Raw genomic sequence first — 24,761 nt, forward strand, 5'->3', positions numbered from 1 at the left:
ATTGAGTCAAATGTCATTAAATATGGAGAAGAAGAAGAAGAAGCTCAAGGTTTCAAAGTCACTTCCTGATTTGAATTGGAAGTGAATTGATCCCAACTCATAATAGCAACACCTTACCATATAATCTATATGTTCACATTATCACTTCCAAGTCACTCAATCAACATGCTAATAATTGATTCCTCACTCTCTGTAATTTCTTTATAGAATGGATTTAAGTGTCTGTCATGGCAAAATGAGTTGACCCCTACCCTGTATAAAATAATAAAAGTGATCTTACCATGTTCATCCAGTAGTATGTTGTCAGGTTTGATGTCTCTGGAGAGGGAAACACAAACAAAACAGTGGCATTAGTTTAACTGGCTGTGTGTGTGTGTGTGTGTGTGTGCTGGTGCGCGCGCACGTGCATGTGTAATACCCAGATCAAATAGTATTTGCATGTAATTTACATCCAAATATTTAAAATTCAAATCCGTATCCGTTGTTTGGAGAACTAGCAGGAGAACTGGCATTTGTGGGATTTGCCTTTTAGGAAAATACGATCTGTGCCAGAGAGTTTAGATAATAACAGTAAAATATTTGAGTGTCAGTTTAGTATACTTTGCTTTGTTTTTACTTTAAACTATATATAGGTTAACTCCAACCATTTGGTAATCCAAGCAAGTCACAGCAAACACCAAGAATGATTTGCAAATGCTTTCTGGGCCAGGTGTGGTGCGATTGTGCTTTCAAGTACAAAGACATCATTACAATAACAGTCAGTCAGCCATTCTCCACAGACAAGAGGAAATGAAAAAAAATAATGAAAAACAAGGTAAAATAACAGTATGTCACATCTTTGTATGAAAACAATAAACTGAAATGGATTGACACAAATCTATATTGAAATCTAAATGTCATGTGTGGTCACGCTCTGGTCCTGAGGCTGCGCTGAGGCAGAGCGGCTGTCAGATGCAACTTAAATCTGTTTCATCAGGACAGAAACAGGAAAAACACCAACAACAAAAACAACAACAGAGAGGCAGGGGATGAAAAACAGACGATCATGAGTTCCTAACTCACACTGACAGGCTGGAGATGCCACATTCATGCTCATGTTGATCATTTTTGTGATTGTGTGTGTCTGTGGGTGCATGCTACATAAGTGTGTTTTGTGCCTGCAAGCCATATGATGTTAGGGATGTAGATGTGTGTGTGTGTGTGTGTGTGTGTGTGTGTGTATACACAAATGTCTGTGCATGTGTGTGCACGTACTTCTGTATGTGTGTGCGTGTGTACTTCTGAGTGTGTGTGTGTGTATGTATGTGTGTATGCAGGTGCATATAGGTGTGTTAAAGACGTGATCTGCATGCATTTCTGCATTTCTGCATGGGTGTGTGTGTGTGTGTGTGTGTGTAGGGATGTGAGTACCAGACTGATGACGGACAGCGGAGCAGAGCAGAACAGACAGTGAGCAGACAGTCTGTCTGACAGACCGGCCTTCACTCTGCTCTCCTCTCCTCTTTAACTCACACACACATCACTGCTGTGCAAAGTGTTTCTCCAGGGACGCACATCTCCTAAAGACATTTCCTCATGACCCAAAACAGATTTTACAAACTGTTATGCAGGATGTTGTGTGGTGGTGATGTTTCTGTTGACTGATTTGTTCTCCACTGTGCTTTTTACTGTATGACAGTTGAATTTCCTCCAAAAAATACAAGTAAACATGTCGTCCCCCATGAATGATGCAGGCACCGCTTGGGCCAATCAGTAACAAGATGCATTCCTCCAAGTTGATCACCTGTCAATCAATCAGTGTGTCCGGTACTGTGACGTCTTTTTCCTTGGATTTTCTGTTGATGAAGTTTGAGTTTCTGTAGGTGGCGCTCTTTTCTTTGTCTGTTCAGTCATAGTGGCTATCGCTGCTCATGCTAACTATCCAGTTCTTCTTCTATTTATTCTAAACAAACTGCCAGAAACATAAAACCCATCACTTCCTGTTTGGCAGAGGATTTTTCCCGGGAAAGATCTACTAGACACCGGGTGTTTACAACAGCAAATGTAAAAGCTTTCATGCATAGATTGAATCACTAATTGCTATATATAGTGCCTCAGTGAATAGCAAAACAGACGTTTATTTTCTGAAAATGCTGTGGATTAATACTAATAAACTGTAATAATGTTCCTCTGTTGGCTGTGCGGGGCAGCCAGAGGTGTGTGAGCAGTGAGATACTGAGAGGATTCTCTACCTCCTCTCATCTTTTCTCGTATGCTGCAGCTATACTCATTCTCTTGTGTACCTGTCATCTAGGACTGATCTTCCCAAAGCTGTGGAGTATATGATTCTTTGTCTCCTGTCTTTTGTTTCTCTTTTGAAGCAGATGGGTTTTTTTTTTTCACTTCAGCTATCAGAAGCAGAAAGCAACCTACATACTAAATAAAGATGTACTGGATCTGATGTAAGACTTTAACTAAAAGTTAAAACTAGAGAAATTTTGCAAAGGAAATGTATTCAAAATGTCTCACTATTACCTAGATTAGATCAGGAATGAATGTTATGAGATGTTCACTTAATCCCAAATTTTCTTCTTCTGATTACATGCTTTGGTTTTAAACACACACCTTATCAGATCACTTTTTCTTCATTTGGAAGGAATGCAGTGGGAATGATAAAACATTCTGCAACGTAACCGCAGCAAGTGAGAGTTATGGTAAATGAATGATGGAGTCTTCTTTAACGATGGAGTTTTTGGGGAACCCAGACTCCTTTGATCCCACATCATTACAGTCGTGATGACAGATAATATAAAAGGCAGCAGCAACAAAACCAAGGTCACAGATGACAGACAATCAACCACTTCAAAGAACGGCTCACTGCAAACGACTTGCCTCATGGCCAGTTGAATTCAAAGCAACTTTAAACCCTTCTCTCCTCTCTCTTTCACTTCAGACCTGATCTCTATTTGCCCTTCACACACTCTCTCTCTCTCTCTTTCTCTCTCCCTCTATCTCTCTTTCACAACATAAAATAGCTTATGCCATTTAGTGAGCACAATGCCATATGTGCGTATATATTTTTTTGCATATCCCTTCTTCCCTGACGCACACACTTCAACACAGAAGCAGCTTGCCTGCTTTACCACACAGGATCCTGGGGCTGTAAATCTGACAGGCATCAAGCATCAAGGACATCACACACACACACACACACACACACACACACACACACACACACACACACACAAACACACATACACAAACACAAATACAGACATGCACAAACAGACACACACATGCTTTCTTGGGGGTGTCTATCCTAATGAAAACCATCCTCTCCTATAATCTGTGAGTGTTTTGGACACTGTATGGTCCAGTTCTGGAAGCTCGTGTGTGGCTGCAGACTGAGCTTTATAAGTGGTGGATGGTGGAAGGGTACTGTGTGTTCTCGCTTTCTCTCCCTCCTCTCTGCTCCTCTCCTCTTGTCTCTGGGACGTTCAGTATCCCCACAGCGCTGAAAATACTTTGAACTGCAGAGACGATATTCAATATTCAGCACCCTTCTCAAATGTTCCGTTTGTGCTTCATGATCAAATGCATCGCTTCATTTCCAGAACCTCGCCCTGCTTAAACAACAGCAGTGGATGTCAATCTTTAGAGAATGAAAACTCGGTGGCACTTTACATTATGGTACACAAATTACAAGGTAATTACTGTGTAAGTACATATAAATCATCAGGAAGTAACTGGTAACGTCTGGTAATAACTAGTAACTATTTGTAATTATAATGTGTAATTTCTCAGTTAAATGTCAGTATTTTCTGGCAAGTAAGTAATTATTAGCATGATAACAGTAGTAAGTTGTTAAAATCATTAGTGAATAATTAGGCTATGTAACACTAAAAAACATACTATGTAATATGTAATACTAAAACATTTGCTTATCGGCCTTTCCAATACCTATTATGAAAGTACTAGATAATACAATAGGAACTGTACTGCCAAGTAAAGTCAGGCTTGATACCTCAATATCACACTGATTTGACTGTAGTTACTGTTTTCCTTGGTTCAACAGGGTGTCAGGCTTGAGAGAAACCTAGAGAAGTCATGAAGATGCTGTTCTTAGGCCATCTCAAGTGTGTGTTTTTGATATAGTTTGATTTGTAATGGGACTATTTATTTATGATGGTGAGCACAGGACTTGGGGTTTGACAGTCAGAAGAGGACTGACATTAATGACGCCTATAACACCTAAAACGTCTGACCAGCTCAAGGACGGTTAGGGTTCGTTGCATTTCACATGACTTTGTGTTGCTGGAGACTTGGTTTGTTGTAACGATACAAGATACTGATACATAGTGGTGGTAATGATACACCAGGCAGCTTTTCAGGAAATGAAATGGGCAATACTACCAGCAACAGGAAACACAGTGAGCTGCAGGGTCAAACAAATCTGTTGAAGTGTTTCTTGGCAACAAGGTGAATGAATGAATGAATGAATGAATTAACTTTATGTATATAGCACCTTTCATTAATGCAGCTCAAAGTGCTTTACCATTCAGCAGCAAATTAAACACACACATACACACACACACACACACACACACACAAACACAAAGGAAGAAGATCAAAACAAGGGGTGTTACTATTAATAACATAGGATTTAAAACTTTTCATTTCTCTTTCTTCTTCTCTTGCTTCTTCTATTTTCCAATTTCATTGGGAAGAAAGAGAAGACAGTGCAAAGAAAATAATTAGACTCATAAATAAAAAGTAAATAAATAAAAGAGTAGATATAGAGAAAATAATTAAAATAATATTTGATATGTTCCTATGTGTTTTGAAGACTGAAGACAGCAAGTAGACACCGTAACTCAGTGAACATGTAAGTCACACACACACACACACACACACACACACACACACACAAATAATCATGTCTCTGTGGCAGTCCCAACTGACAGTCAACTCATTGTGTATCCTTAGTGTTAGACAGCGAGTGTTGGATCACCTGCCTCTAATTAAATCTACTGCCCTATAGGAACACAGTGGTATTTAGCATATCAAAGGCCAGCCTGACCTGTGTTTTGTGTGTGTGTGTGTGTGTGTGTGTGCGTGTGTGTGTGTGTGCCTGTGCGTGTGTGTTTCCGTGGCGTCCTCTGGCAGACAGGGCGCAACCTGTGGCGCTCTGCTCTGCTCTCGGGCGCATCAGTGGATCGAGTGGCGCTGGCCCAGGCGGGGGTGAGAAAGGTCGAGCATGTAACCCTTAATTAGCTGACATTTGCCTCAAAGGGCGGCGCTGGGGGAGAGAGGAGGGCGATGTGTCACCGCTAAAGGCAGGCGGCAAGAGAGAGCGAGGAAGTCTCTTTTGTAGCTAAAGGCCACCCTGCCATTGTGAAGCCACAGGACAAGGAAAGGCTGAGACAACTGGCCCCAGAGATAAACCAACGGGACACAGCGGGGGGCGGCGGGCGGTAAAAGCCAAGCTGCCGCGGTGGAGGTGATGATGATGATGATGATGATGATGATGATGATGATGGCCAAGGCTGACCTGTTCCCCTGACAATGGAGGGTGGATGAGATACGGGTGGCATGATGTTCTTAAAGTGGTATTTCGTTTTGGTAGGTGAATCTCCAGAGGTGGAAGTACACAAATTCCGAACTCAAGTAAAAATACTCATCTACTCATCTTACCATTTCATAGCAAAAGTACCATTTCAAATCCTTTACTCCAGTCAAAGTAGTACATGGTCTTAAATTTACTTAAAGTATAAAAGTAAAAGTAGTCTTCTAAAAAAGGCATTTCTAATGAGCTAAAATGGTTCTGTGTTGAGCATTCCTCTGAATCACAGATGAGAACGAGTCTACACCTTGCTTCTCTCTTCTTCATGTTGCTTCTCTCTCTCTCGGCCCCTTTCCCTCCTTTTCGGTGTCTCTTTGCTGAACAAGCAGCCAATCACATTTGGCACTTGATCAGCTGCTTCCGGGATGGAAGCTGTCTGATGCGGAAAGAATATATATTTTTGATGATTTCCCCGAGAGTAACAAGTCTGTTTTGAAAATGTAGTGAGTAGAAAGTATAGATGTTTCTTCTGAAATGTAGTGAGTAAAAGTAAAACGTCTTAAGTGAAAGAAAAACTAGAGTAAAATATTACTTAAGTACAGTAACAAAGTATTTTTACTGAGCTCTATATGAGTTTGTGAGCTGTTGGTCTTCAACATAAGCTGCATCACAAATAAATTGTCACTGCAGGTATTCAAGATTTTATTTTTCTCATGATTCCTAATAATTACCAATAGATGATATTACCTCTTCCAAAAAAAATATACATGTAAATTTTTTCACCAAAGTGAGAGATTGCGTTATATTCCTCACTTAAAACATTTTCATTAATCATTTTTTGCACGAATATTTTTTTGAACAAATAGCTAAAAAATAAACATTATACTTTTATTAACAAGGTAGCTTTGAAAATGCAAATGATGAGATTTTTTTTTAGAACATATGTAAGAATAGTTTCAGACACTCTCAATGGGCTCAGCTCTGTATAAATAAAGGTTTTGTACTGAAATGAAGTGAATAATATTTGCAAACCCCATTGAGTTATGAAACCTATTCTAACAGCTATAATCAGTACTCTCAGTTCCTCGGTCGCATTCAGTTTAATGATCCGTGAATTAAATTATATTTTCCTTTGATAGAAGCTGCCAGATAAGAATTACCAGGCAATTACCAGCTAGACTTTCTATCAGAAGTAAAGTCATAGTGAAAAGTAGGCTGGGCGGCTCTATTATGATGGGATGTCTGGGGATATTCACAGGGTTATATTTCCTGGCTTCGGCATCGAAAGAGACTTCAGTGTTTCCCCTGTTGTTAAGGGCCAGAGTCCCCGGCTGGTTTTTGTGAACACATCACTGGAGCAAAGATTTTGTTCATCCTCGTGTTTTAACTTAAATTGAAGGTTAACGTGGTCTTTTAAAGCTGGAGCAAGCTTTATGACCTTAGGGCCCATGAAACCCATTAAAAACTTAAGCTAAAGCTTTGAAAATGCATGGTGGTTAATCTATAATTTAAGGTGTTTTTCTAAGTTCTCGAGAATCAGTCTTTTGGAGAAACAAAAGTTGTCATAGCAGCAACAATATACTGTATCTTACTCTCTCAGACAACAGCAGTCCAGGTCTACATGACTTTGTCCATATGTGATTTGTTATGTTTTTATTTTTACCTGTACAGTATATTATGTGTTTTTATTGCATCTATTGTCTTTTTTATTAGGTGGTTTTATTCTGTGGTTTTATTGAAAACCCTGTCTACAAACTATTGTCCCTCACAGGACAATACAGTTTTGAAATTAACTAAATTGACCTGTATGACTTAGCAAGTCATCCGCTCTTTTGATTGCAAACATATATATTTTAAAATTCATGAAATGTGTATCCAGTCTCTGTATTAGGCTACAAGAAGTAAAATAACAGTGAAATTAGAGTGTCTAGTGTTCCAGGGTCCAGTTGGCATTAAGAGTTACAGAATGAGAGCAAGAAGACGGATTTTCATCACCAGGAAGGAGAATAATAGACTAATAGACTAAATAATAGACTAAAAATCTGATGACTGGGGGAAGAACAATGCTGATATTCAGATATTCCTACTACAAATATTTAGACTCATCTCTCTCTCTCTCTCTCTCTCTCTCTCTCTCTCTCTCTCTAACCACTGTCGTTTGAAACATGGAGAAAGACAAAAGGAGAACGAACCACTTTGAATTGTCACCTGCTCATTGCGACTGGCAGTTTGTGGGCAGGAACCGGCCCGATGCTCCGTGTTCATTAGCCTGGCTAACTGTCGTGTGGCATCTATTAGTGCTGAGAAACAGATGGGGCTGTCGCAGCCTCAGTCACACCAGCGCTGCGTGGAGAGGGGCCCGCTTCGCTGGGTGACACCTCAGCCATCTGCAGGCATTTACCACTTTGAACGGGACACTTTCAGAGGCGCCACACACACCACAAACAAACACCTATGGACTGTCTCGATCACGCTAGTCTCTCTTCCGATTCAGTTCTCACTCCAATGTGCTTTATTGGCATGAAAGCAGAGAACAATGTTGGCAAAGCCTTGTATCAGTAAACTTGTGGCAGTGTGTGTGTGTGTGTGTGTGTGTGTTTGTTTCAGTGCCTGGATTTGGCGAACCTGGGTTACTGCCTGTTCTGCTCCCATAACCCAGACCCTGCACCATGTATTGAGTATAAACTATGTGAAATTAATTAGTATTTGTATAGAAACAACAAAGATCATCCTCTTCCTCTGTCAGTGCTGTAGTATTTGAAAATGTAGCTCTTCCACAGACACATTTCTCAACGAGAATGGGATTTTCCGACCATTTTTACAGCGAGACTAATGAATCTGACAAGAAAAAGTGAAGGAAACATTATGATAATCCAATACACTTTACATGTGAAACGACAGCTGTATTTGAATCACTTGGCAATAACAAATTCACACTGTAAAGAGGGCTATGGATGAATTGAGTCAGAGAGAGAGGGAGGGAGGGAGAGAGTGACTGTACAGGGATGAATTGAGAGAGGGAGAGAGACAGAAAGGTAGAGAGCTAGAAGGATGAATTGAGTGACGGAGGTAGGGAGGTAAAGGGACAAATTGAGCCAGAGAGTTTTTTCTATACACATATATTTCTCATCACCTTTTGATATTCCCTGTTTTACAGCTGTTGTTTCCCATTGTTTTGTGATTGTTATTTTAATCTTAATAGACCTAATCATTCGTATTCTTACTTGTTACTCTGTTATTGACCTTATGTGCTTTGGCAATACTGTACTGTATATGATCATGCCAACAAAGCCTCATTGAATTGAAAAAAATTGAGGGAGGGAAGTAGGGAGCTAGGGATGAATTAGGAGAGAGAGGGAGGAAGGAAGCTATATGGATTAATTGGGAAAGGGAGGTAGAGAGGGATAGGGACAAAATGAGCCAGAGAGAGAGCGAGAGAAGAGTGCTATAGGGATGAGTTGAGAGCGATAGAGAGAGGAAGGGAGATAGAGAGCAATAGAGATGAATTGAGCAAGGGAAAGAGGGAGGAAAATAGAGAACGAGGGACAAATTGTGAGAGGGAGAAAGGGAACTACAATAAAGAACTATACAGATGATTTGAGCAAGGGAGAGAGGAAGGAAAGGATGGTGGAGAGCTATAGGGATGAATTGAGAGAATGAGGCATATAGGGATGAAATGGGCGAGCGACATAGAGCGCTAATTGGGAGAGAGAGAGAGAGAGAGAGAGAGAGTAGGAGGTAGAGAGTTATAGGGACGATTTGAGAGAGAGAGAGGGAGGAAGGTAGGTAAAGAGCTTTAGGGATGAATTCAGAAAGGGAGGTAGAGAGATATAAGGACAAATTGGACCGAAGAGAGAGAGGGATGAAGGTAGGCATGAATTGAAAGAGGGAAGCAGAGAGCTAGAATGACAAATTGAGCATGGGAGGCAGGGAGCTATAGGCTGAAGTGAGCGAGGGAGGCGGTGAGGATGGAGATGAGGGGGCAGCAGCGCTCGCTGCAAGCCGATCCCCTCAGCTTTTCTCTCGGTTGACTGACCCTACAAGCTATTAGCAGGATCTAATGGCCTCATTACAGCCTGCTATCAGAGGCAGAGGGGTAACTGAACCCTGTACCTGGTTATATGACACTGCACTGATACTGGAGTGGGGCAACACACCTGAGAATGGAGACTGACACACACACACATGCACACACGCATTGGTTATGCAAGCACGCACATACACACACACACAGGTTATGCAAGCATACACACACACACACACACACATATATGCACGGAGGTTAACTATGCATGCATACAGCCCCTGTAAAGCAAGACAGCATGCGGACAGTAAGAGCTCCCAGGGGGGCTTTCTGGGAATAAGTACATTTTCTATGTAAGAACTGATAACTCGACCAGATAATCACAGGACACTTTCTGTGGGTCAACAAAATCAGCCTCCCATTCACTGTATGTGGAGCAAATCCAGATCCTTTTTACCTAAAGGCATCAGGTCGGACTCTTCTGTTTTCTGGCTTTGAGATAGTGCCATTCATTTTCCGAAAAATGGATGAACTGTTCTCAACCACATGAAATCTTAATGGTCTGCCACTTTAATTCACTTTAATTCCATAACTGCTACACTTAAAAGGAAAAAGCTCCCGCACACTGTCCACTTCACTTGCAACTGAATTGATTTTATTAGAAACAACTAGGGATTGGGACGATCTCATGATACGATTCGATACACAATATGGGGTTCACAATTCTAGCAATGGCATTGGCTGCTAGAATGTAAACAACAATTTAAAAATGTCATTACAAAGTGCAGATAATATAATTTTGATGGAGAGTTTGTGAAATTATGATGGGCAAGACATCTCATTTGTGATTACAACAGCAGAATAAAATGTAGCAAATACTGTGATTCATTTTTCTGCCTCACGATACATATTGTCACATTTTTGTATTGCGATATATTGAATTTCAATATATTGACCCATCCCTAGAAACAACCTTCAAAGAAATGGGAGAGACCATCTTATATAGGTTGGGTGGATCCACATGGACCAATCAGATTGTGCCCAAAATGACCTTCATTATCATAACCGTTATGACTCCAAATTAAAGGAATAGTTCACCCAAAAATGAAAATTCTGTCATCATCTACTCACCCTCATGCCAAATGAAACACAGGTGAAATTTGTTAGTCCATATAACACACAGGGAGGTTGCCAGCACAACTTGGTAGCAGCCTTCTCCAAAACAACTGAAGTCAATGGGGACCGGTTCTTTAGAGTTCCAAAACAAAAACAGCCAAACAATCACACTGTGAATAGAAAGACCTATACACTATTATTTGTTGCAAATCAATCAGCTGTAGTTAAGATTTGCACTAAGTTATGGTGTAAATATACTGTAGGTCTGTTTGGAACTCTGAAGAACTGGTCCCCACTGACTTCAGTTGTTTTGGAGAAGGCTGCTATGGAGTTGTGCTGGCAGCCTCCCTGTGTGTTATATGGACAAAATTCACCTGTGTTTCAACTGGCATGAGGGTGAGCAGATGATGACAGAATTTTCATTTTTGGGTGAACTATTCCTTTAACATACAAGAAATACACACGCAACGCACATCATGTCAATGTTTAAATCTATAAAGACTAGACAGGGTAATTCAATCATATCAAAACAACTTGTGGTATCAAAACTTGGTTGTAGCTACAGTAAAACTGTCATGAAGCGGTTTTCTGGGTGTAGATTGCAGAGAGTTTAATCAGACGGTCTTTGATGGCTCTGCTGCTTTAGTCTCTCCCTTCTCCACTCCAGATTAAAAGCTGGGAGCTGTTTGAGAATGTGCCTCTCCCTCTCTGTCACACAGGAAGCACTGGAAGCCCCAGAAAGCCCTCTGCTATAGCTACACACACACACACACACACACACACACACACACACACACAAGCAACAGATGTACACATGCAGACACACATTCCCATTCATACAGCTATACGCCCATGTGCATAAACACAGTCGTATGCATTTCTGCCACGTGTGTGTACACATATGCATGCACACACACACACACACACACACACACACACAGTCAGAATCCTATGGTTCTAAGTACCCACGCCCACCAGCCATCTAACAGTCAGACAGCCGCTGCCTTTGAACGTGAATTGAAAGCCCAACTAGACCCACAGCAGCAGACTCTCTCTCCCTCACCCTTTCTTTATCTCTCTCTCTCTCTCTCTATCTCTCTCTCTCTCTCTTTATGTGCAGTTTTGATCTGTTAAAGAAGAACACCTCTGACAAGTGTGCGAAGGGCAAATGTGTGTGTGTGTGTGCAGCTGTTTACACACGTGCGTCAACACTGTGCGTGCGTGTGACAGAAGCAACTTGCAACTCTTGTGTGCCGAGGGATGTTCATTCCTTATTCATTAACACACACTGTAGCCGCCGAGTGTGGCTGGTTGACAGAGTCGGGGCTCGACAAGTCCCCAGTCTAATTTGGACCTGTTTTTAGGAGACAGAGTGTACAGAGCGGGGACTGAATGCAGCCGGTCGACGCTAAAAAGCCCGGGCCAAAACTCACATCACAATTACCAGTGATGAATAATTCACAGAGTCAGAAACATTCAGGGAGAATTCAGAAAAGAAATAAATAAAAATGTCAGCTCTCGCACTGTCACTGCCTAGCTCTTTCTCTCTCTATCGCTCTCTTTATCTCCCTCTTTCTGTCTCTCTCAGTCTGGCTTTCTGACTGCCTAAATACATCCCACTCTGCCAAACTCTCTCTCTCTCTCTCTCTCTCTCTCTCTCTCTCTCTCTCTCTCCCTCTCTCTCTCTCCTACAGGCAGGCACGTGAGTTAGATACGCAAGCAGGCAATTAGTGATCTTTTTCGGCGCAGACTAGCTGGTAAACATTCTGTCATGTTCAGAGCAGAAACCCCTCCCATCAGCTAATCTGCCGTTGTGAGCCGGGCCGAGCGCAGAGAGATTTTCTATAACGATAATGCTCAATTCACCATTTTGTGGTGGGAAACCGGCGAGCTGGCACCAGCTGGCACCTTAATCTGCATTTCTGAAATATGGACATATAATTTCTCCCTCCCTCCTTCTACTTCCTCTTCTTCTTCCTCTTCCTTTTCTTCTTCTTCTTCTTCTTCTTCTTCTGCGGGCGTATAAAACATTAACTCACTCCCATGAATAAAGAATACTTCACTTGAAGAGATGACAACGGCTTCCCATTTCGAGCTGCTGATGTAAATTAAGAGGAGTAACTTTGCGCACAATGCTGCCTCCATAGATGCATCGATAGTCTTTCTTCATGTCTTGCACTGGCTCTTTGCTCTGTCGTGAGCTTAGAATTATAAGGTTCTATCTGCCTTCAGGATAGTTCTGAGATATTGAGCTTCAAAGTTTTCAGCATCCATTGAGTTAAATGGAGATGGGTCCTTTTTGTTTTAGAAATTACAGACTCAAAAATCATTATTTTCAAAAAATAACACCACACATATGTCAACAGGCACTCATAGAATAGGTTCATGCGACTAACTCAGTTTTGACAAAAAGGTCAGATAGAACCTTATAATACCAAGGTCACGCTGTATGTGAAGTCCTATTGTCCTTATACCTTGAAACTCTGTATGCTGTCGATATGTCTCTGCAACAATGTCACCATGGCAAATTATTGTATGATCACTGTACTTGTGAATTAAGGTGTTTCTGATTATGATTATGATGTTTCTAATGGTATATAGGGGAATACATATTGATTACAGTTCAGAGGCCTTGTGTTTAAATGTTCTGTAGTGCGCTGGCTGTTCTACTTTTCAAGGTTAAAGGGGGAAATCTTTAAAGGACACTGCTGCAGTACAGATACACACAGAGAGGAAGGGGGGCATGGTAAAGGACACGCTCATCCTCCTGTTCATGGATGTGTTAAAAAGGACAAACTTTGGGTGTTTTTAGAATTGATTTTTGGAGGGTCCATTGGCCCTATAACGCTGTATTAAAGACCCAGGCAAGCAAGACTCAAGTAGCTCTAAAGTGAAGAGAATCGGTTTGATGGAAAATGATGGTAAAATCGGGTCCAAGTCGAACATGGCCAAAGTTTTGCATTAATATCGATTTTGTATTCTTACTAGCCAGTAATGGTGTTAGCCATGTCGACTTTTACATCTGTCTGTCTCTGTCTACAGAGTTTAATATGGTAAGAATTAATAACTTTGTAATGCTAGCAGGCATAAAGAGAACGTTAGCATTGCTAGTGAGATGGCTCGTGTGTGTCTTCAGGATTTCTAGTTATCTAGATGTAGATTCTCAAAAAGAACATCGGAGAAGCAGAGAGTGATTGTGAGTGTACAGCGTGAAAAAGTGCAATTTTAGTGTCTTTTGCTTACTTGTATATAACATTTACATTGTCTTTTAACTTCCATGACCTTTCGACCTTTGGAACATTTTACAACCCTGTTGTTTAATCTATATACGACATGGGTGTGGATGAGTAAATAAGCACTCTTCACTTTTCATTCCTGAACAATTTCGCCTTTTGGTTCAACAGCGGTGACACAGCTCAGATCTGTGCGCCTGCAGTCGTGATGTGGTGATTAATCATGATGTCATCTAGTCTAAAACTGGTAGTGCAGTCTTGATGTGTGGGTTAATGCAGTGTGTGTGGTTTTTGTGTGTAGAGGCCTGGGGTGCAATGTGTGTGTGTTTGTTATGTGTGTGTGTGTGTATCTGTGTGTGTGCTGTATGTGTAAATGCGTGAGAGTGAGCAGTGTGTGTGTGTGTGTGGTGCATGTGTATGCATGAGTCTGAGCATACATAAATATGATGTTTGTGTGTCTGTGTGCATGTGTATATGTGTATATGAGTGAGACAAAATCGTACATGTGGTGCCTGCATTTGTGTACGTGTGGAGCAGACACGTATGAGTGTGTGTGTGTGTGTGTGTGTGTGGGCGACTGAACAGGATGTGATGGATGGAATACAGTATGAGCAGCGTGTTTGTAAATCAATGCGAGTCCATGAGAAGCCCCGCTGAGACTGAGATTTTTTTACATTCACCTTCATTTAACCAGGCAGGTGAATTAAGACCGTATTCCCATTTACAATGACAGACGGGCAAAAAGGCAAAAGGCCTCTGGAGGGGAAGGGGAAAGGGAGAAAATAAATTATTCGAAGCAGAGCTACACTTTGTGCTGAGTGCTACTCCCTCTGAGACAAAGACAGACGAATGCTAGCCAGCCAAGACAGAGGAGAGAGGAAAACAAAGTAGGGAGAGTAAGAGAGAAAATAGCAAGAGAGAGACAGAAAGGGAGCAATAATGAGAGAGATAATTAGGGAAAGCTATACTGTGTGTGTGTGTGTGAGAGAGAGAGAGAGAGAGAGAGAGAGAGAGAGAGAGAGAGAGAGATAGAGAGAGAGAGAGAGAGAGAGAGAGAGAGAGAGAGAGAGAGAGAGAGAGAGAGAGAGAGAGAGAGAGAGAGAGAAAGCAAGAGATATAATGGGCGACCTCCAAGAACAACATGGAGAACATCCCCCATGATGCAACATTAATTGCACTATTGTGGAAAAGAATAATCCCTATCAGAGAGAGACAGAGAGAGAGAGAGAGAGAGAGAGAGAGAGAGAGAGAGAGAGAGAGAGAGAGAGAGAGAGAGAGAGAGAAATCCCAAAAGAGAATCCTCCTTGGTTGAAGTAGGCATGCTGCAACAGCTGGGTCTCGGCATGCTTCAATTCATTTGATAAGAAATAGGAATCTGAATAAGGAAACACACACACACACACACACACACACACACACACACCCTTTTGTTTTTTAAGAACACGCTTGAAAGTCTTTCCTTTTGCTCTCTCTGTCTCACTCAAAGTGTGTTTTGCAGGCTGCTGTTGCCTCTGCAGGTGGCAGCCTTCGCCTCTGTCTCCTGCAGTCACACCGACATGTCTGTGTGAGTTTGTGTTTTGCCCAGCAGTCCGCTGTGTCTGTGCTCCTTTCAATGTCCTGACATCACCTTCACAGCACCGCTCACTTTCTCAGTCATCAGTAGAAGTAGTTTTGCTGGTATACATGTATGGAAGGCTTTTTATTGCACACTTGCTGCACCGTACTGTAGCTTCCTTTTTGGAGAGGAATTGCGAAAGCGGGGCTTGAAAATAACACCAGCGAAATGCAGGTACACAGAAAGTGTCAGTGTTAATTCAGTCTCTAGCATGCAAAGCTCTCAGGCAGATAGGCATACATTTTTGTTTTGGAAGTTACTGAGCGGAAGATACCACATCTCCACAACTCGTTTCAAATGGAGATTCTGTCATGAGAGATTACTGTTAATTTAACTCTGGGAGTGTAAAAATCAACATTATGCCAGTGTTTATAGAAGTCCAAATCCATCAGAGATAATTTATTATTTTAGATAGTTTTGAATAGCCACTCCAAAGCCATATCATCTCTATGAATGGACAAACAACTCTCCAATCAACATTTGTCAACTCAAAATAATTGAAATAATTCACTGAAAAATCAATACTTATGAATACGGGAACATTTGCTGTGTTCAAATAGGCAACGGTGGGTAGCCATTTTAAAAAAATAAATAAAAAAATGTTCAGTTAAAATGCAAAGCAACTTAACAGTCAAAGTCACATGACCACCTGTCAACATATAAAAATAACGATGTTAATTCTGAAAATTGAGGGGTTTTTTTGCTCTTTAAACACAGAGATACAATGCAGATTCAAATATACAAATGCGCAACACAGACAAAAAGCCACTGTACTGCGCTAAAACAATGGATAAAAGAGTACACACACTACAGTAGCAACCAAGTGTAACTCCATCTCTTTTCGGGAACATCATGCTTCCAAAAAAGCTTGCTGTTATTCAGTTACAGTGTCGTATTTCAACAGATTCCTACAATCCTCAGAATCTATTTCAAAAGACTGCCTGAGTTTCACACAACACTTGGCAGATGCTTTAAACCGATGCCATTTTACAGTAGTGGTTCACAAAGTGGGGTGTGGGTGCAAAATTAGTATACTTTCATTTTACTATTATTTCTCTCAGCAGAGGTTACTCACTCAGCATGAGTGTACGAGCTGTAGTGGAGCTGCTCAGCGCTGGATAACTGCAGTCATCCTGGGCAGCTCCCACGCGTGAATGTGTGTAAGAGTATGAAGGTGAAACAGGGCAGCGCTGAAAAGAGCAGGCATACTCAGCAGAAAAACATTCCTTGGTTGAATAAACACTAGAAAAATGTATATTTTGATAAGTTTTGCCCTCCCTACGGATACCTCCCACACACAAAATGCTACACCAAGTCGTATCTAGCACCAGAAATCTTCCCTTAAGACAAACTCTTATCAAATAGGGATCTGTGAATCCAACTGTGAATCTGTTTGGCGGGTTCTTAACATGAATAAAAAACAAACACTACTGATACTGCACTAGTAAATGTGCATGTGTTTCAGAGTGAGAATTACATCTCAAACCACAACAAACTGAACTTCCACATTAGAAAACTGAAGTCCGTCTGCGGCAATGCTATCTGTCTCTATCAGTTTGTTAATAGCCTGACAATTACTCCCTTAACCGCTTTAACGGGCAGTTGCTTTCCTAAATGAAATATTGAGACATATTGACGTGTTAAGACCATCTGGCGGCCGACAACATGTGAGTGTTCCATTAAGGGGCTTCCGGAAGGCACCGAAATGCTCCTGAGGATTCGACGAGACATAAGTGTTGTTGATGTGAAAGTGGCTGTGGTGAGGTAAAGGTACTAGCTGGTACTATCAGCATGCAATCCCCAATCCCCAATCCCCAAACACACACACACACACACACACACACTTCCCCCTTCACACACCTGCCATCTATCTTTCCACTTGTTTGGAGAGGCCCATCAGGTCTCTGAAGATGTTCCCTAATTGAGACTCAGTCTGGTGTTAATAATTGAAACTCCCCAGAGCGATGGCAAGTGTTAAAAACACTGGAAAATCAACCGTGAACTGGGTTGCACCCCTCTAAAGTTTGTACATAAAGTACTTACTACAAGCTTAATGACTACTAACTAGTTTAGACATGGCGAGTTCCTAAATTTGGTTGCACCACTAGTAGTTAGGGCACATTCAACTGGAGACGAGTCTCGTCTCCCAAAATTTTGTGAAATGAGCACGATGTCTCAAAATGCGAATACGTGTTCTATGCATGAAAAGTGAGAAACATTATCCAACTCTGCATTTCAGAGTTCGTAATCATTTCACAAAATTTGACACTGTGTTTGGTCATACAGTTATTAGATGAATAGCTGCTAAATTATCAAAGACAGAGCTCTATTGTCATGGCTACTGTACCATTCACATTAGATTGCTGATTGACATTATACTACTTGACAATGTAGCTGAGCAGAGTGCCTTAAAAGTTTAAAAAAAAAAGTTAAAAAAGTCAAAAAATTTAATCTCTTTGATTGCTGATTTGTAAAATGGCATGAAGTTACTGAAAACAAAATGATGCTGTGTGTAAACAAGTGAAAACTAGTTTGGTGCTAGTTACATGCTTGCTGCTCTCTTGGCAAACAATAAAATCAGATCACCAATAATAGCTCACTACTTAACAACTAACATTATTGCACAACAAACACTAAGCAAGGCCTACTATGGTAATGTTACCATAATGACAAATGCAATGGGAAATCCCAACAAACTGGTCAGTGTTTATCATTGGTGATGCTTGTAAAAGATGCCACTACGCACCAGGGTGGGGATACAATGGACAGATTGAGTCAATTCAAAATGCAAAGCAAAACTGATATAGTATTAATTTATGTCGGGTTTGTAGTTCGGACCCAAAAGCGGAACACACCAGGCAGAGGCAGGGGTAAAAGTTCAAGGGTCTTTACTGAGCCGAAAACCAAAGTCCAAATCCAAGTCAGAACCAGATAATCCAAACAATCCAGGCAACAGTACAAAAACAGTGATCTGAGACAGAATCCAGTAGGCAGGCAAAAGGTCAAAACAAGTTATGGGCTACAGAAAACCAGGAAACAGGCTGGAACGACACACAGGAGAAAACACTGGGACGAACTGGCAAAGACTGACTGACAACACAAGGTATATATTCATCATCTAGCTAACGATAAGTGGAGACAGGTGTGCTTTGATGGGCTGGCAGAAATTGGCTGGTAGATGATGAAGAGGAGGCGGAGACAAGGTGGAACAGGTTAGAGCGGGAAACAGGTAAACCAAATCATTGGAGCTGAAGCAGGAGGGGCTGGATGTATGGGAAGTGGACACAGACACACAGAGCAGAAAACAAGACAGGCAAAAGGCAAACACAAAATGAACTGAATATACATAATGAGAAAATCAAAAATGGACCTCGGCTGGATTCCTGACAAATTGACATTTTTTTTTACTTCAAGATGAGGTTTATAAACTTAAACATTTAATTTTCTTCAGTTTTTATGTTTTGAGGAAAACCCACTGAATTGAATTAACCTCGCACCTTGCATCGTGCCGCACACTCTGTTGCTCCTGTAATGTCCCATGATGACGCAGTTCCCTCTTTGATTTTCCACCCAGGCCGCGTCGAGAGGAGCTGAACTGCTGTCGCTAACCTCACCGCTGCTCTGTCCCCTCTCCCTGAGCTGGCTCATATTTACTGTGGAAAAACCTGTTGTGCTGAGGGGGATTTGCTGTACAGCGGCGTACAGTGTAGCAGCTTATTACAGAAAACAATTAGCGATACTAAATATGGAGGTGTCTGCTGTCGTCAGTGTGGTTGTCATTAGGGATGGGAATCGAGAACCGGTTCCAGTTGAGAACCGGTTCCAAATTGTCCGATCCATCGGAATCGTATTGGAATATTATCAATTCCTTTTATCGATGCCGGCATGTTTTTCTGACAGTTGCACATGCGCATTGCAAAAACTCATGCGTCATGACGTCAAACTCTGCGTCTACGCTGCTGGAAACTTGCAAGAAGAAGGAGTCATGGCGGAGAGGAAGAAAAGGTCCAAAGCGTGGTTTCATTTCACAAAGAAAGATGACAACAGTGCTACTTGTAACGTCTGTAAAATGATCATTTCAAGTAAGGGTGGAAACACCAGCAATATGTTGAAACATCTTTCAACGCAACATGGGCTAAAACTCCAGGAATGCCATGTATTTGACACTCTCTGCAGAGAGACGCAGCACGTCCGTTACCGAGGGTAAATATCCTATTTTTCTAAAGAAGAATTGTTTATTTTGTCAGTTTTATATTTGTTTTCCAAGTTATATCCTTTTAAGAAAAGGAGCATTGTAATTTATTTTAACATGTTCAAATGTTATTAGGCAGACATTCTACACTGTGTTCAGACTCAAGAGATAATAAAACAGCTGCGTTGACGCTGAAAACCTGTGTAGGCCTACTTTTTTTTCCACACAGAAAATTGATCGGGAATCAATAAGGGAATCGATAAAGAATCGGACCGATAAGCAGAATCGATAATGGCATTGGTATCAATAAAATCTAATCAATTCCCATCCCTAGTTGTCATGTCACCATGACGCAAACTACTGCCAAGCGTACACTGTCATACAGTCATGCATTGTCTACAGTCATAATCTTAACTGTAATTAACATCATTATCATCATGATTTATGCCATTAATGTCATTATCATCATTACTGTCTTCATTATCATCAAAAGCATCAAAGGCAAATGTGAGGAAGCTGTGTTCATCCTGCATATACACACACACACACACACACACACACACACACACACACATATACACAAGTCAGCATGGCCACATCTGAGAGAGGAAATTATATATTCAATTTCCATAGAGATGAGATGAGAGTTAGACGGAGCTGCTCTTCCTGTCTGAAGCTAATGAATGCAGATTGAAAAGATGTTGATTCCATCTAAACAAACGCCTCCAACACCTGCACATCCACTGGCATGTCTGCCCTCTCGAGGACTAAAATAGAAAACATAATTTAAATATTCATACCCCTCAGTGGAGTGAATGAATAGGCAAATTGATAATCCCTCCCATCTATTTCTCTCTCTCTTTCTCTCTCTCTCTCTCTCTCTCTCTCTCTCTTTCCCATGGGGGTTCGGAGAGCACGGACAGACAGAAAAAAAGCAAGTAATCTGCTTTAAGTCGCCCTTTTAAATGATGTAATTTGTTATCTGGGGGGTTTGATAAATTAGCGTTCGCTATAGCAGTGAAGTGTCCCATTAGTCGTGGTGTGGGACGGCCTCTCTCCCATGATTATCTCCATGCTCAGAGAGTCCGACCAGCGGATGGACTATGGACGTCGCAATCAGTGGAGCTGCAGCTCAGCGGTGGGGCAAAGAACTAAGCATGAGGGGTTTGATTCCCACCGGGGCGACTCCTGCACTCACAGTACTGTGAGGACCTTCTACTGGAAAAGCCAAAGGGTGTATAATTTGTTTGGGCGGCCTGCAAGTGGCCTACGTGTTTGTCCATTTCCAGCTGGGTATATGAATATGTAGGTGATCTATAAATGTACATATAACATATAATATTGTGCACATTGAAATAGCTCAAGATATTATTCATGCTTCATTCTGCCTCCAAAGACATCACAGAAACCAATCTAACCAGAATGCCAACCACACCGACCATATCAAGTTGCTCCACATTTTCTGCAAGTCATGTTTGGCTTAAGGCTTAAAGCTGGAATCCAGGACTTTTTTCCAGTAATAAATAGTTATTTTATCCATCTGGACCGTAGAGTCAGGTTACACAACCGATTGCCAGTATTATCATAGCTGGAGATGCTCTCCATAGGCCGCTATTGGAATTTTGACCAGGTAGGACGAAAGTCTACTAACTATCCAACTAACGTCAGCCAACACAGGTTACCCGCACTGGGTAGGTTGTCAAGTCAATATTTACACCATCATAAGCAATGTTATTGCCTAAATTCATTACAAAAGTTACAATCACAGTCAAATTACCTGGTCCGTTGATGACATTTTTACTAGGGTGGGAACTGATGAGCCACACTGGTTGCTACACCTTCTTATATAATACTTATGTGGTTGTTTGGTTGTAGTTTGAACATCATTTCAAATACTTTTCACCAACAGAGAGGGAGACAAAGTGGGGATTTCAGTTTTAAATGAAAAATTTACTCTTTATCAGCTGCACCTCTCCTATAAGAATGAGTGGATTTATTAGGTGTAATCAGTAAGGTGTTGTAGCTCCCACTCCACTGGATTTCACCCGCTTAGTCTATTTCATGGAAACAGCAACTGTTCCTAATTTTTTGCTCACTCAGTGTATACCAGTCTGCTGTACATTGTATTTTGGCAAGATCAATGGCTCTAACATGATAGTCTGAGCTCTGTGAGTTACTTTAACAACTTAAAATAATAGAATTGGGCTGCAGCCATGCCTATGTTGGCCGTGTGCGTCTGCAGCTCTGCCATAGCAGCACATATTTCTGCCTAAAAAGCACTTAACGTGCATTTTGAAGATTGAATTAGGCATCCGCGCAGCAGCATAGACAGAAACTGGTGCATTTCATGAGGATCATAGTCAGCGACTCGGGCTAAACTGTTGTGTCAGGTGTGACCTTCATGTCAAGTTAGCTTGACCCTGCTGTGCGGAGGTGGACCACTCATACTGGAGAATAATATGGAAGTGGACAGCCAAGGAGAAAAGAACACATGGATGTTTACTGCTCAAACTCGTGGGTTTTTTTTTTGAGTGGAAATCTTGTGCGGTGATGGTGGAAAACAAGGGAGAGGGACAGAGGGAGGAAAAGGAGCAGGAAGAGATATAGGAGGGCAGCAAGAGGAGGAGGAGGAAGAAGAATAGGAACAGTGGGAAGATAAAGACGGGGGGAAATGAGTATGATGGAGAAACAAATCTGATACAATGACGCCTGTGCACAGCCACTTATAATCAGGTGCTGGTTGGTGGCAGGAATACAAAATAGTCCATATACAGAAACACAGTGTGCGGTTGGATAATTTCTTTATATGGACTATATCTGATACAATGTTGCACACCAGATAACAGGAGGTGCTGGTCATGGTACAAGTTCCATTGTAGATAAAGAAGAACAACCGTACACTCAGCTTCACATAAACAATTTAATAACCAACGTTTCGGCCTAGTCTGTCCTTTATAAACGTTGGTTATGAAATCCTTTATGTGGAGCTGAGTGTGCGGTTGTTCTTCTTTATCTTCAGAGAAACGTATCCGACACACATGGGTGGTGTAATGTACAGGAAGACTGTTCTTCAACTTCAGGGACCTGGTTCAAGCCCCCGTGTCAGCAAGCTTCTTACCTTACTGAAATGTCCTTTCTATACAAGTATTTTTCTATATGACATTAATTTTAGGAGCCTAAAGGTTAGAGAAGTGGGCTTGCCAGTTCAAATCCCCCCGACTGGGTGGGAAGATTTATAGGGGGAAGTAATAGGGACGTGATAACCCCAATTTCTCAACCTCAATTACAGTGGTGCTGCTCAATAAACAGGTTGTGGACAGGTTGTGGTTGTGTGTCACTGTGAACAGCTGTATGAATGTGAAGCAGAGTGGTGCGAAACAGGAGCATGCACGCTCAGCAAAACCCCCTCCCCGGATAAATAACAGCTATAAAAGAAAATGAAATAACAGCGGCGCATTATACAGTAATGAAAAGGAGGTGCGGAGGGAGGAAAACTCCCTCATCCGCATCTCACCTGTGTATGATGCGCTTGGTGCGGAGGTAGCCCAGAGCCAGGGCCAGCTCGCAGACGTAGAGCTTGACGGTGCTCTCCGAGAAGTGGACGTTCTGCTGCAGGTGGTAGCGCAGGTCGCCTCCCAGGAGCAAGTCCACCACCATGAACATGTCCTCCTCATCCTGGAAGGAGTACCTGCAGGGGGAAAGGTGGAGGAGGAGGAGGATGAGGAGGGGGGGTCAGGTAGTGGCGAGGAGGATGGATGAAAGAAGAGAAAGAGGAAGAGGAGCAAGGATGAGAGGATGGAGAGAGAGGAGATTGGGAGGAAAAAGGGGGGAAGGGAGTTGAGTAGGAGACGGGGAGGCGAAATAAGAATGGAGATGGAAGGAATGGGGAGTGGATAAATGGGAGAGTGAATGGGAGCAGGTCGAGTCAAGCAGGGGAGGATGGGAAAGGAAGGTGAATGAAGAGATGCAGAAGTGCAGGAGGAGGAATAGCAAAAAAGGGAAGAGGAGAAGGAGGAGGGGAGGGAAGGAGAGCAGAGAGTTGACAGTAGTTATTTTCTGTAGACGCTACAAAAGAACTGCAAATGAGCCAGCCACATACAGGTTTGTGTCACAGAGGTTTATAAAGTTTTACCTATATCACTGCCATTGCAGAAAAACCATTTAACTCTAAAATGCTTAAAGTTTGGGGATTTAACCCTTTGCACTCTGAGTTTCCCCTTAATTTTCTCCTTAAGCAGCTTCAAAAAATACTTTTCCCATACTGTATGACAATGTTATATACATATGATATATTCTGTATCTGGTCGTTCCAACACTTCATTGAAGCTACAGCACACTTTCATTCAAACCCAAGACGACTTTTTTTTATGGCTGCACAATTCATTCAATTTCCCTGTAATTCAGCAGGACATATTTGGTATCTATGGAAACCTTGGGATCTTGACTAGAATTTAAAATAAAGTTCTGCGGGCTTGAAACGTGTTTGTAATGATGATCCCGCTTGAGGGACTTTAGAGTAGAAGAGGTTAAAACGCATGCTAAAGTTTCTAAAATGCATGATGATCTAACTGAAAATAAGGCAGTTTTTCAACATCTCTGGATAGTTGCCACTTTGGAGATGCAATGTTTTCACCCGACAGCAACAACAGAAGAAGACAAAGTGCAAAAACTACCTTTCAGCCTCATGTTCTTCAGCTAAATCAACATTAGCAGTCATAAGAGATAATGCAAGACTAAGGTACAAAAGGCTCGACAAATACAAAGGAACGTTCAACAAATTTACCCATCAGTATTTCAACCCCATAATGAAAGCTGACAGAGGATCTCAGGAAACACAATCTCAAAGCCTCCCAAGGTCTCTAAGGGCAGAGGCGGCTCCACTCTGTATGACTGATGCCAAACAGACGAAAAACACTCTTCAAACTCTCTCAGACTGAAGGATGAGCAGCGGCATATTGGTTGGTAAGTCAAGCCCGAGGCAACGCTCATTATCCTGGCTTCAAGGGTAACAAGCTAAGGAAATCCTTCGTTATCTTGTA

The 24,761-nt window shown here is 41.7% G+C and overlaps 1 protein-coding gene across 1 annotated transcript in view; it reads right to left on the reverse strand.

The window, feature by feature from the left end:
- The window catches only part of stk32a (serine/threonine kinase 32A), an 82,855-nt gene that overhangs the window by 40,283 nt on the left and 17,811 nt on the right, over positions 1 to 24,761 (reverse strand). The window contains exons 3-4 of the mRNA XM_071916322.2: positions 23,237 to 23,410; positions 281 to 318 (exon numbers count right to left, since the gene is read on the reverse strand). Coding sequence (XP_071772423.1) covers positions 281 to 318; positions 23,237 to 23,410 — 212 coding nt within the window. The remainder of the gene's footprint in view (positions 1 to 280; positions 319 to 23,236; positions 23,411 to 24,761) is intronic.

This window comes from Centroberyx gerrardi, chromosome 11 (genome assembly GCF_048128805.1).
Source record: "Centroberyx gerrardi isolate f3 chromosome 11, fCenGer3.hap1.cur.20231027, whole genome shotgun sequence".
NCBI classification, from domain to species: domain Eukaryota; kingdom Metazoa; phylum Chordata; class Actinopteri; order Beryciformes; family Berycidae; genus Centroberyx; species Centroberyx gerrardi.